We start from the raw sequence: 13843 nt of genomic DNA on the forward strand, positions 1-13843 counted from the left end.
CTCCATTGTGCCCACCATCTTTTCGAGAATCCTCATGCCGAAACGGATGGAACAGGGGGAAGGTAGACAGAGCCTCCGGACCCCCTGTTGAAGCGCTAGGACCTTGTTCCGAGGTAGAATCACCAACCCTCGGGAAGCGTCCAAAGTCATGCCCAGGAAAGAGATCCGCTGAGCTGGAACAGGAGACGACTTTTTGTAACTTGATCAACCAGCCCAGCCGAGAAAGAGTATCCAAGGAAATGCGGACGCACTCTTCGCAGGCTTGGAAGGATAGACCTTTGACTAGCAGGTCGTCTAGATAGGGGCGCATGACTAAACCCTGAGCGTGTAGAATGGCCATGACCGCCGCCATGACCTTTGTGAAAAACTCTGGGGGTGGTGGCGAGGCCGAAAGGTAAGGCCGTGAATTGAAAATGTTCCCCGCGGACAGCGAAGCGAAGGAACCTTTGGTGAACCTTTGGTGAGGAGGGAAGATTGGGATGTGAAGATACACATCCTGAATGTCGATGGAGGCCAAGAACTCGCCCTGTTCCATCGAGGCAATGACGGAACAGAGGGACTCCATCCTGAAATGTCGGACCTTGACAAATCTGTTTAAGAGCTTTAGGTCCAGGATGGGCCTGACTGTTCCATCCTTTTTGGGGACTATGAACAGATTTGAATAAAAACCGCGGAACCTTTTGTCTTCTGGGACAGGGACAATGACCCCGTCTCAACGGAGTGACTCGATGGCCTGGGGAAAAAGCCAGAGCATGCGTTCCCGGGAGGCCGGAAAGCAAAAAAAACGGGTTGGAGGGGGGGGGGGGGAAGAAAATACGATCTTGTATCCGGAGGACACCAGATCCCTGACCCACTCGTCATGAACGACTGCAAGCCAGGTATGATGAAACAAGAGAAGGCATCCGCCTACTCTGCTGGTGTTGTCCGGACGAGATTCCGAGTCATTTAGAAGATTTGGGGTCTGGATCCCCTAGACCTAGACTGCGTAGTGTGGCCCCTCCAGGAGTGGTTGGGCCTGTACGAGGCCTGTGGGCTTTTGTCTCTGTTGGCGCCGCGCCCTGAACCAGGGGAACTGGCCGAGGAGGACCATGCGTAATTGCCACAAAAGGACCGAAAACGAGCCTGTGGCTGTCGGCAGAACGGTTGTCTGAATCTCTGCTGGGGAAGGGAAGTACTTTTCCCTCCTGTAGCGTCTGAAATTAGTTGGTCCAGCTTTTCACCAAATAAGCGGCCACTGAAATATGGAAGGGACATTAGGGACTTTTTAGATGCAGCGGCCACTGAGATATGGAAGGGACGTTAGGGACTTTTTAGATGCAGAGTCCGCTCGTCAGTTTCACAGGCATAGTGCCCTTCTAATCGCCACAGCATTTGAAGCCGTAAGTGCAGAGCAATTAGCCGCATCCAGGGAAGCGTTTATTAAGTAATCGCCAGCCAAGGAAATGTGATTAGCTAGCTCCGCTATGTCAGAGGGGGGATCACTGTTCTGTAAGGCCTTATATAGAGAGTCTGCCCAAAAAGTCACGGTTTTGGCTACCCAGGTAGCGGCAAAAGAGGGAAAGAGTGCCGAGCCTGATGCCTCAAAAACTGAACGGGTGAGGCTGTTAACTAGGCGATCCATGGGATCTTTGATGGAAGATCCGTCCGGCAAGGATAGAAGAGTTTTGGAGGACAAACGTGAAACAGGGGTATCCACAGGAGGGGATTCTGTCCATTGTTTGCGGAGGTCAGGAGAAAAAGGATATTTGGACTCCAGAGATCTCTGACCTACAAAGCATTTGTCCGGACGCTCCCTATGTCGCTGAACTATGTCCTGGAACTCTGGGTGATTGGCAAACACCCTATGAGGACGCTTGGTCCTTTTGAAGGACACCGAATTATCCGTATGGGAGGTCGCAGGCTCCTCATCAACCTGAAGTGACTGGTTGACTGCCTCAATGAGACTATCTATAGAACTCTGATAACCTGGCGATTGTAGATTGTAGATCAAGAGGCCCATCAGACTCAGGTTCAGAGTCCTGGTCGCTACAGGTGCTTGGGGAGCAAGAACGGGAAGCAGAGCTAATGGACGCCGAGGCACCAAAGGCCTGGGGACGAGCTACGAACCAGCTTCCTAGATGCCCGCTTGTGTCTAGAATGAGAGCGGCCCCTGCAGGCCGAAGATTCCCCTGCTGTAGGGGAATTTTCTTGGGCAGGCGGATTAGTGGTCCTGCTCCTGGATGGATCCTGGAGGGACTCGTTCACTATAGTCAAGGAAGCCATAGATTGCGAGAGTAACAAAGCCCACTCAGGGGGATTGGTCACCGTGGGATCGGTCGCGGTGGGGGGCCCATGAGCGTATTTAGCATCACAAGCATGACAGAGCGGAGCAGTATGCCCGCTTGGTAGCGCAGCTTGACAGGAGGAGCAAGAAGTGAAAAACACTGTATGTGTTTTAAAGGACGTTTTGGAGGTTTTAGGTAGAGACATGTTGAACCTCGTTAACCTCCAAAAGGAGCTGCAGGGATGCTGTGGCAGAAAAGATCAGCGGAGCACTTTGTGTGTAGCTGAAAATTAACAGAGCACTTTGTGTGCAGCTGTCTGAGTAGGCTATATGAAGGGGGGACATGTGGTAGGGTGGCAGAGTACTTACCCAGGTCCTGTGCCTGTGTGCCCCAGCGGATTCCTGCGTGCTTTACCGGTGTTAGTGGGACAGAAGATGGCCGCTGAGAGTACAAGGGCGCTTCTTGCAGTGTCCGAGAAGCGCCAGACCGGTGGGCGCTAGTCTAAGGCCGGAGCCGGGGACTAAATTAGAAGAGTCTGGCCGGCGATGCGCTCGGGAGCCCCCACCCCCGGCTGAAAACTCACCACTGGAGCTGGATGGAGTCCTTCCACTGGAAGTAGTAAGAGGGGGGACGGTGCAGGAGCCATCGATCCATCATCCCCTTTGCTGGGGAGGTGGAGAGGGACCATCCAGAGCCATGCAGCACTGCTGTTAAAATAGTGGTGGTGCAGAGGGGAGCAGCCGGACGCCATGGCAAGGGGGCCTCTGTGTATCCTAAGGGTTCAATCCCCTAGGATTTCGCAGGGCTGTGTCCGGCTGTGGCATCCCACGTTGCAGGAGAGGGTACGGGGAGGCGACACTCGCCGTGCTCGCCAGTTGATGTTTGGGGGAGATCGGCCCCTTGAAAGGGTCTGTCGCCCCAGTCTTCCTCTTGCGCACAAAGCTAAAAAATAAAAAAAGAAAGAAAATGTGGTCTGAATGACAGACCCCAGTGTGCCTCCTACGGACACTAAGCTTAAACTAGTTCTATCAGGAGCCAGTGGGCGGTGTATACTGCAGAGGAGGCATTAACCCTTTTTGTATTTACTTAGTGTCAGCCTCCTAGTGGCAGCAGCATACACCCACGGTCCTTTACAGGCGGCGATGAGTCCTTTTTATGCAATGGCCCCATGATTGCTTTATAAAAAAGTATTTTGACGCAATATGTATATCAATGTTTACAAAGTTAACTAACCTGGGGAAGGTGAATTTCTTTCCACCTGGTTTGGTGAGAGGATCTATTCCTTTACTGATCTTCAGACAAGGAACACGTAATTTGTTACCATCGGAGTATATACCTGAATAGATCAGAGGGAACATCGCACAATTTACACACAGATTTACCTCCAACCTGCTCAGCACACCACTGAGGACATTTGACAGAACATGCTCAAAGAAAACTTGGACAAATAAACTTTATCAACCAATCAGAAGCCAACTTTTTTGAAAAGAAAGAATCTGATTGGTTGCAATGGGAAAGGTCTCCCTTTGTTCTTCGTACTTCTCCTTGCATTTAGGAAACTTCCTAACAATCATGACAATTCATCTTACCATGCAGGTCTCCAAATGTTATTTCGATCTTGCTGGGTTCTTCTGTACCAGTTTTTCTTTGCGTACTGATTTCCATATCCACCACCTCCATTTCTAGACATTCTTTCCTTACAGCCTTCTGGGCCCACGATCGGCGCTCTGCAGCAGGCCTTAAGTCTGGTACTGGGAACTGGAGATGTATGTGCGCTTTAGAAGCCAATATGTGTACCTCTGTGTCCTCTTCAGGAGCAGGAGTCACATCCGTCTGGCATAGAAAAATAAAAAAAAGTTGCGGTTTTGCCAAAGCTAAATTGGGCAGCAGGATATACAGTCGTATGTCTCTGTCAATAGTTTGTTTGGAGGGAAAGGAGAATAAGTCAGACTGAAATCCAGACAGTCACTGTTCTCACCAGCACAGCATTAATCCAAACAAAGTTAGACATTGTTGTACAGAAGACAGAAGGCAAAAGGAAGGAGATTTATGTAGACTGGCTGTAAAAACTACAACTAAACAAGCACGTCATAAATTATTATAAGGAAACCAAGCTTAGCTAACAGCACAAGGAATGCTGGCACTAAATCTATATTTCTTTCCTAGTTTTGTGTCTTAAATGGAATCTGTCAGCAGGTTTTGATATGTAATCCGATAGCAACATGCGGTAGGGGCTGAGACCCTAATTCCAGAGATGTGTCACTTACTGGGTAGCTTCTTGTTTCAATAAAATCATTGTTTTATCAACAGGAGATTATCACTACAGGACTAGATGTCTCCTTGTTCAACCCCGCCCTCACCACTGATTAGCAGCTGTCAGTACAGTGTACACAGAAAGTGACCAATCAGTGATGTGGGCGGGGTTATACAGGGCTCAGCATTCAGAGCTCTGTAACAGAGAGCGCAGTGATTTTATCACAACTGCTGCACCCAGTAGACTAAGTGTTACATCGCGGGAATCAGGGTCTCTGCCCCTACATCGTACTGCTCTCAGATTACATAGCAAAAACCTGCTGACAGATTTCTTTACATGCTTCTTACCAGGTGCAAGTCGAAGTGTCCTTGCGGGCTTGCTTCTTTTGTGGCTCCATCTTGGAAAAGGGACCCCAGCCGGTCAATGAGTCCGAGGTCAAATTCAGTCTTAAAGTCCTCCAGTTCCACTCTGATGTCAGCACTCACTTTCACGGCTTGTTTCTTACGGCTACTCTGAGAGGGAGAGGACATAAAAAAGTGAAGAGGAGAAAAGCAAGAGGTGAGAAATCGTTTTAAGGAAGAAAAAAAAAGAGGCAGGAAGAATTTTTGTTTAGTAAAAATCTTCTCAATCTTTATTACCACAAAAATGAAATAAAAATGATATCTATCTAATATATAATTGCCTAGAATACTACTTCCTGCAATTTGTGCCAACTTCCGTGGCTTTGTCCGGAGCTAATGTCCGGAGCTAATGTCCCGAGCTAATGTCCGGAGCTAATGTCCCGAGCTAATGTCCCGAGCTAATGTCCGGAGATAATGTCCGGAGATAATGTCCGGAGATAATGTCCGGAGCTAATGTCCCGAGCTAATGTCCGGAGCTAATGTCCGGAGATAAGTGACGTCAACAGTGTCCAGTGTCTGATTGGTTGCCGCCTGCTGCGAGCGACCAATCAGAAACGTGCCGTACTGTGACACACTCCGCCCGCCATTTTGGTGTGATTTTTGAATTTTTACCTCACAGCAAGTTTCTACTGCGTGGAGGCGGGCCCAGTGACGTTGCTCTTCAAGCTCCTGCCGAATTTCGTCAAAAAAATGATAATACCATTTACCAAAACTATATATATTTAGTTGTGAAGTGGTTCAGTGACATTTTCACACCAATTTTGAACTTTTGTTTGGTGTTTTCTCCATATACTGCCTATTATTCACTGACTGTTATACTGAGAGACTGCCGTTTATTAACCTCTTCTTTGCCACATTGGGTATATTGCTCTATTATTTGCCACATAAGGACATTGTCCATTATTGCCCAGCAATTTCTCTGCAATATAAACTGCCTATTTATTAATATCTGCATTCCTGCAAAGAACTATTGCCTATTATTAACTGGCTATTTTCCTACTACCTGACACTGCCCACAACACGCAAAGTTGTCGTCTGATGTCTTTCATCCCTCCCCTCATAAGCATGTTCATGGATCCTGTGTAACTGTACCTTAAATAACAAGAATTGTCAAGAGCTGGTGAGTGCAGCCATTTTTTGTTCTTTCTTACTATTATTTATTAATTGTATTATTCTTACATTTGAATAAATAAAGTATATATGGATTCTAGACTCCCGATTCTTTAGAATCGGGCTGCCATCTAGTAAACTAATAATGCCACAGCCTTAAAAACTACACAGAGATACAGGCTTCCGTTCCCATCACTCAACTGAAACTGCCCTAACTAAAGTCACCAATGACCTACTAACTGCCAGGAGCAAGCGACACTACTCTGTCCTCCTTCTCCTGGACTTGTCTTCTGCCTTTGACACTGTAGACCACTCCCTTTTGCTACAAATCCTCTCATCCCTTGGCATCACAGACTTGGCCCTTTCCTGGATCTCGTCATATCTGACAGACCGAACATTCAGTGTCTCCCTCCCCCACACCACCTCCTCACTTCGCCCCTTGTCAGTCGGTGTTCCTCAAGGCTCTGTTCTAGGACCCCTACTCTTCTCCATCTACACTTTCGGCCTGGGACAGCTCATAGAATCCCACGGTATGCAGTACCATCTCTACGCTGACGACACGCAGATCTACCTCTCCGGACCTGACCTCTCCTCCTTGCTTACCAAAATCCCGCACTGTCTGTCTGCCATTTCAGCCTTCTTTTCTGCTCGCTTTCTACAACTGAACATGGACAAAACAGAATTCATCATCTTTCCCCCATCTCACTCTACCCCTCCACCAGACCTATCCATCAATGTCAATGGCTGCTCACTATCCCCAGTCCCACACGCCCGGTGCCTCGGGGTGATCCTCGACTCTGCCCTCTCTTTCAAGCCACATATCCAAGCCCTTGCCTCCTCCTGTCGTCTCAAACTCAAAAATATTTCCCGGATCCGTGCTTTCCTTGACCGCAACACTGCAAAAACGCTAGTGCATGCCCTTATCATCTCCCGCCTCGACTACTGCAACCTCCTACTCTCTGGACTCCCCTCTAGCACTCTGGCACCACTCCAATCCATCCTACACTCTGCTGCCCGACTAATCCACCTGTCCCCCCGCTATTCCCCAGCCTCTCCCCTATGTCAAGCCCTTCACTGGCTTCCTATCGCCCAGAGACTCCAGTTCAAAACCCTCACACTGACATACAAAGCCATCCACAACCTGTCTCCTCCATACATCTGTGACATGGTCTCCCGGTACCTACCTACACGCGACCTCCGATCCTCCCAAGACCTCCTTCTCTACTCCCCTCATCTCTTCTTCCCATAACCGCATCCAAGACTTCTCCCGTGCTTCCCCCATACTCTGGAACTCTCTACCCCAACACATCAGACTTGCGCCTACCATAGAAACCTTCAAAAAGAACCTGAAGACTCATCTCCTCCGACAAGCCTACAGCCTGCAGTGATCCTCAACCTACTGAACAGCCGTACAGCCAGCTCTTCCTTCTCCTAGTGTATCCTCACCCACCCCCTGCAGACTGTGAGCCCTCGCGGGCAGGGTCCTCCCTCCTTATGTACTCGTGTGCCTTGTTATCTGCTCATGTTTAATGTATTTGTCTATATTTGCCCCGTATTCACATGTAAAGCGCCATGGAATAAATGGCGCTATAAAAATGTATAATAATAATAATAATAATAATGATGAGACACTCACTCTGGATGGCGTCCTGTGAATCCGCTTATAATGTATTTGAGCACAGGGACGTGAAGAAGATGCTGGACTATTAAAAATCATGAGCTAAATATAAAAAAGGGAAAAATATTAAATACAGGATGGGCATTGGTACAAAAAAACAATTCACTCTTCAATAATCATTAGCATGCAGGATATCTATAAGAAAAAGTTCTTAAATTCTAGCAAACAATGACAAGAGGGTAAAACAGTTTACAATAAGCACTAACCCCTTAAAGGGGATATTTTCAAGTTGTCTCTTGAGCAGCTCAGAGCTATGCAGTCTCCTTACTTCATACATTAGAGCAGGGTGGACTCTAATCCGTGAGTGACAGCTATGGTTAATAGAGCTGTAGCTTTACTAGAACTAAAAGGCCCAGCACAAATTCTGCTGTAACACAATTAGCTCTTGGTGGTTTGTCCAAGTCTACACAGTTCGACAGCGGCAACAGACGCAGAGATTTCCTGTTTGTTAGGCAATCCCCGCATGGCTGTAGAACACCCGCAAGACATGTAGCCGAATGGACTCACATATTATTACAACACATGGAAGAAACTCCGTTAGCACATGAGCATGCTCCGATAACCTTACCCGAGCACGTTCGCTCATCACTAGTGCTGTCCCCCAAATTGTGCCTGCTGGGTATTATGGATGAGCTTATTGATAGCTCCTCTGATACTCTTTTCTTAGATTTCTGCGCTAGAAAACTAATTCTAATGGCATGGAAATCCGCAGAAGTCCCCTGTATGTTTCACTGGCTACAATTACTCAATAAATATATTCCACTATATAAAGTCCTGTATACAAATAGGAGATGTGCTTATAAGTGTGAAAAGGACTGGGGTCGGCGGTTAGCAATAGCAGACACTGACCAGCAGGATTGCCAGTAGAGCCTTCCATATACAGTATCTAGTTCTATCAAACTTCTACATAACGTGTTAATGACATTTCGGGGAAAGTGGGAACTAGTATGATTGTGTGTTGTGTATAAGGTTGTATGTATTGAGTGTACGTACGTGATTCTTTAGTTGTTAATATTTTCATTGCTTTAAAAAAAAAAAGGGAAATAAAGCCCTTAAAAAAAAAAAAACAGAAGGATCTTTGCAAGAGAGGATTCTAGTATCATGCAGTTGCCCAAGTTACTCCACACTCCCGTCTCCTTCTAAACCTCTGGCAGGAGAGGTGTCGGTCATCGTTCCCTTTAATAATCTTGATCTCCCTTACACTCACCCTCCGGCACAGCACTGGTAGTCGGTATCATACACTCCACATACCTCAGTGTATTCTGGGGTCGGATCCTGGCTGGACACATGGCCTTCTTGCCAGAGACATTCCAGAATCTCCAACTTTCCACAACTAAGGTCAATACTGCTTTGCTGTGTTCCTTTACCCGATCTCTGCTCACCGACTACCTGAACTGCGAGGGCCGAGATTCTGCCAGAGAAAGAAAATAACCATTAATATAGTAATAACATCAGAGCATCCACATAATCCCTCCTCCACGCCAGGGTCATTAATGTGTCCTACAGAACTCCACATTTTCCTCTTGTATCTAACAAAGGCAGAACACTAGACAAGTCGTTTAGTTTATACCTATATACATGACATAGGATTTTTTGATTCACAAAAAAGAACACACCAGTAAATGTACTTTATTGAAAAAATGTCAGCCACTACAGATCTTAAGAGAGGTTGCTCATAATAGTAAATTCAACAAGTGATGTCAGACTAAGGTTGGATCCATCTCACCCCACCCCCGAGGATCGCTACGAACAGAAGGTGTAAACACGTGGCCTTTTCATAGGAGTCCGTGTAGTAAAGGAGGTAGCAGCCACCCTGCACTTAACAGATGACCAAGTCTCCAAACCTTCTAAAGACGACAGGAATTCCAGACAGCTACCGAGTCACCCCCAATATCCTGGGAGGTGGTGGTCCCAAAAGTAAACCCATATTCATTCATTACCAATATCTATAATGACTACTGGAACACACCATGTATATTTATGTCATAGCTCTACTTCAGATATCTGTTTGGGTAAGGACAAAAAAAAACAACACCAGACCGAGACAAAAGCACACGTCCAGAAATAAAGCAGGCGATATCAGAATTTTTTTTTTTTTCTCGTTAAGGGGTTGTCCAACACAGAAATATACACCTCCTAGCAGCAGCTGCTTGGGAAGAATTGCGTCTTGGTTTGGAATTGACCAGGACCGCTGCAGCATGCGATTGGCTGCAGTGGTCACCGGACTAGAAGAGCCCATCAGATATTGCTCTGATCACAGGCTGCAGCAGTCCTGGTGACTTTTCAAAAGGAGCTGCCACAGACTTCTTTAGGGGCCTTTGCTGGATCCACGGGGTGATGAAAGCAGAGCATGTGCCTCTAAGGACAGACATACCCTTGGGGCCCAAGAGGTAAGGGGGTCACTTCTACCTCCAAAGCAGGTAAAATTATACAATATGATGAGCTATAGGACTGCATCGGGCACATATATTTTTGTTGCACAGGGACCCTCTTCTGTCTGTGTCCGCTACTGCTGCCTTTGTTTGGTTTTAAAACCATTCTTACCTAGAAAAAAAAAAAAATTATTCACACGTCGGACATCCCCTTTAACATCTATGAAATATCTTCTTGACAAGTCAACAGGCAACAAGGGTTCCTGGAGTCATCCAACTGGTTTGTACACAATAATGTATCCACCTATGACAATAAGTAATGGCTGACATTCAGCAAGTGTTGCATACCATACATGACACTCCATTATTAATGTCTGACCTCCAAGGACTTCTGTAGCTACAGTGGGAATTCATGTGTATTCATAATCTGGAATAATGCCTTCAAAGATCTCTCTAGGAGTCTCTTTTATAGAAAAAATACCTGCAGCACAAGCATTGTAAATGGAGCTGAGCACACTAGACTTCACTTAATCATTTGTTCCGGTAACTTACACAATCAAGTTTATTGCGTATAGATATCTTAGCTCGAAACAATGCACAGCAAGTAAGCCTTCCACTGGGGAAGAGCGGACCTGTAGAAGTTCGGATTCTGGTACTCGACTGAACTTGAACATGGACCCGAACCCCACTGAAATGTATGGGGACCCGAACTTCAGAGCCGGAAAACTCACTCTCTCAGCTCAAACTAAGTGTGAATGTTGCAGCAGATCAGTGAGGACAGTATCTTTTTTTTTTCTCCCACCTCCCTGTCATATTAATAAGGGCTTGTTCAGAAGTGAACAGTTACTTTAAGTTACACAGTTATTAAAGAAGTTGTGTAATTAAGAAATACCATTGTCATATACCCTAGGGCTCTGGAGTCCGTACGCAAAACCGCCCACTCATCAATTTCTCGACTGACTCCACAGCACTACTGAGCATGTGTAAAGCGCAGCACAGATTAATCTCAACTACGACTCCACAGCACTGGTCACTATTGAGAATGTGTATAAAGTGCAGCACAGATTCATCTCAACTACGACTCCACAGCACTGGTCACTACTGAGCCAGATTCATATCACCTACGACCCCACAGCACTGGCCAATACTGAGCATGTGTATAAAGTGCAGCACAGATTCATCTCATCTACGACCCCACAGCACTGGCCAATACTGAGCATGTGTATAAAGCGCAGCACAGATTCATGTCATCTACGACTCCACAGCACTGGTCACTACTGAGCATGTACATAAAGTGCAGCACAGATTCATCTCAACTACGACTCCACAGCACTGGCCAATACGGAGCATGTGTATAAAGCGCAGTACAGATTCATCTCATCTACGACTCCACAGCACTGGTCACTATTGAGCATGTGTATAAAGTGCAGCACAGATTCATCTCATCTATGACTCCACAGCACTGGCCAATACGGAGCATGTGTATAAAGTGCAGCACAGATTCATCTCAACTACGACTCCACAGCACTAGTCACTACTGAGCATATGTATAAAGTGCAGCACAGATTCATCTCGCCTACGACTTCTCAGCACTGGTCACTACTGAACATGTGTATAAAAAATGCAGCACAGATTCATCTCACCTACAACTTCTCAGCACTGGCCACTACTGAGCATGTGTATAAAGTGCAGCACAGATTCATCTCAACTACAACTCCACAGCACTAGTCACTATTGAGAATGTGTATAAAGTGCAGCACAGATTCATCTCAACTACGACTCCTCAGCACTGGTCACTACTGAGCCAGATTCATCTCACCTACGATTCCACAGCACTGGCCACCACTGAGCATGTGTATAAAGTGCAGCACAGATTCATCTCACCTACGACTTCTCAGCACTGGTCACTACTGAGCATGTGTACAAAGTGCAGCACAGATTCATCTTAACTAAAAGCCGAGATCCATAGATCAGGAACAGAACAGACATTTATAGGACATTTTATGACTTTCCCAAATTCTTATGAAAACATTTACAGCACATCCTGCACTTAATTATTGTACCAACTAATTACATATTTTAGGCGTCTGTCCATTTTATACCGACTCCACCAAAATGGACACCGACTCTACAGCCCTGATATAAACTATTGGGGAGCAAATACAATAGGGCCCCCTGTTCAGGACCATCATCTTATGGCCTTTAAAAAGCAGTTACAAGAAGCGTCTTTAGCCCTGGAGGACCTTCCTTGTCCTGCAACCCACAGCCCAGTGATTGACATTTGACAATATGACGTGTAAGACAGCGCACACTAATGTTGTGCAGGGATGTATAATGGACAGATGGCAATTAGTGATCAGCGAACATGCTCGGATAAGGCATTATGTGACGGTCATCATGTGACTGCACGTATGCGATTTGCATAGTGCAGATTAACTTTCCAGTTGCTTTTCTCTGTAAAACATTGAGAAAAGCAGGTAAAGCTGCTAGTCCACATGTGATCACCACATACTCACATACTTGCAGTCATGTGATGACCGAATGAACTGATAGCAGAGCGGAATCCAGAGAGTGAGCACATTGTCAGAATTCTGCAATCTGTAGTCACATGGAATGGCTGCAGGATTTTTCTGAAGCCCAGAAAACCCCATTTAAGTCAGTCTTGGCGACCAGCATGTGCTTAAAGAAGCACTGCTCCCATCAAGATTTTTATCCTCTAGGGCTGTGTTTCCATGGTCCGGATTGGCAGCGCTTTAGACGCAGCGCCGTCCAAAGCGCTGCCGACATTTGTACGCGCAGTGATTCCGCATGTGGTCATTGATGCGGAATCACCGCGTCCTATACATAGGACGGTGATATTTATCTTGTGGAGACTGAGCGTCTCCGCAAGATAAATAGATATGCTGCAGTCTAGAAAGACGCGCATGTCCAGTTACGCAGGGCTGCCGGAGGGGTCCCTGCACGCATAGTGGAGATAGGATTTCATAAAATCCCCTCCACTATGCTGTAACATCTGGCCGCTGCAGATGGGACGCTGTGGCTGTACGCAGCGCCCAATCCGCAGTATTTCTTGACTGTGGAAACATACCCTTACATAATATGATGATTGCAATATACTAGCACTGTGTGCTGAAAATTGCTTATTTTACCCTACTCCAAAGCTAATTCTTCTCTTTTCCATTAGGTCTATGACATCTCATGATTAAAAACTTACTAGCTGAATCCTTCTAAGCGCTATGAAGAAACAGGAAGTCAATTTTCTCTGTACAAGTCATCAGTCGCTGCAAAAGTCCCTGGCAGGGAAAGGCGTTGAAGAAGGGAACGAAAAATGAAGGGAAAAGAGACTTCCTGTTTCTACATAGAGCAGAGAAAAGAGAAAAATTATTGGGGTAGAAAGGCAAAATTAGCAATTGTAAGTATTGTAAGTAAATTATAATGACTGCAATATATTAAGAGGATAAAAATCAATGCCTTCGAAATGTAGTGCAGGAGAAGGATATTATCAATACTATGGACGGCAAGAAAAATAAATCAAGCCAGACACGTCACTGGAAGCAAGGATCACCACGCTACCACTCGCCTGCTTTAGACACATCATATGAAGACAGCAATCACTGGAGAAGGACATCATGGTCAGAAGAGTAGACGGAACAAGGCAAGGGGAAGACCAGCAACTAGATGGCTTGATACGATCAACATAACGGCGGTATGTATGTTATATAACTTGGCATGCACAAGATTGATCTTCCAACATAGTGTGTTCA

General features: G+C 46.2%; 1 protein-coding gene across 1 annotated transcript in view; it reads right to left on the reverse strand.

Moving 5' to 3' along the window:
• ATG2A (autophagy related 2A) overlaps positions 1–13843 on the reverse strand; it is a 173575-nt gene that overhangs the window by 94084 nt on the left and 65648 nt on the right. The window contains exons 12-16 of the mRNA XM_069738813.1: positions 8959–9118; positions 7666–7749; positions 4866–5030; positions 3854–4097; positions 3498–3600 (exon numbers count right to left, since the gene is read on the reverse strand). Coding sequence (XP_069594914.1) covers positions 3498–3600; positions 3854–4097; positions 4866–5030; positions 7666–7749; positions 8959–9118 — 756 coding nt within the window. The remainder of the gene's footprint in view (positions 1–3497; positions 3601–3853; positions 4098–4865; positions 5031–7665; positions 7750–8958; positions 9119–13843) is intronic.

The sequence above is a fragment of the Ranitomeya imitator genome, chromosome 9 (assembly GCF_032444005.1).
Source record: "Ranitomeya imitator isolate aRanImi1 chromosome 9, aRanImi1.pri, whole genome shotgun sequence".
Classification (NCBI taxonomy): Eukaryota; Metazoa; Chordata; class Amphibia; order Anura; family Dendrobatidae; genus Ranitomeya; species Ranitomeya imitator.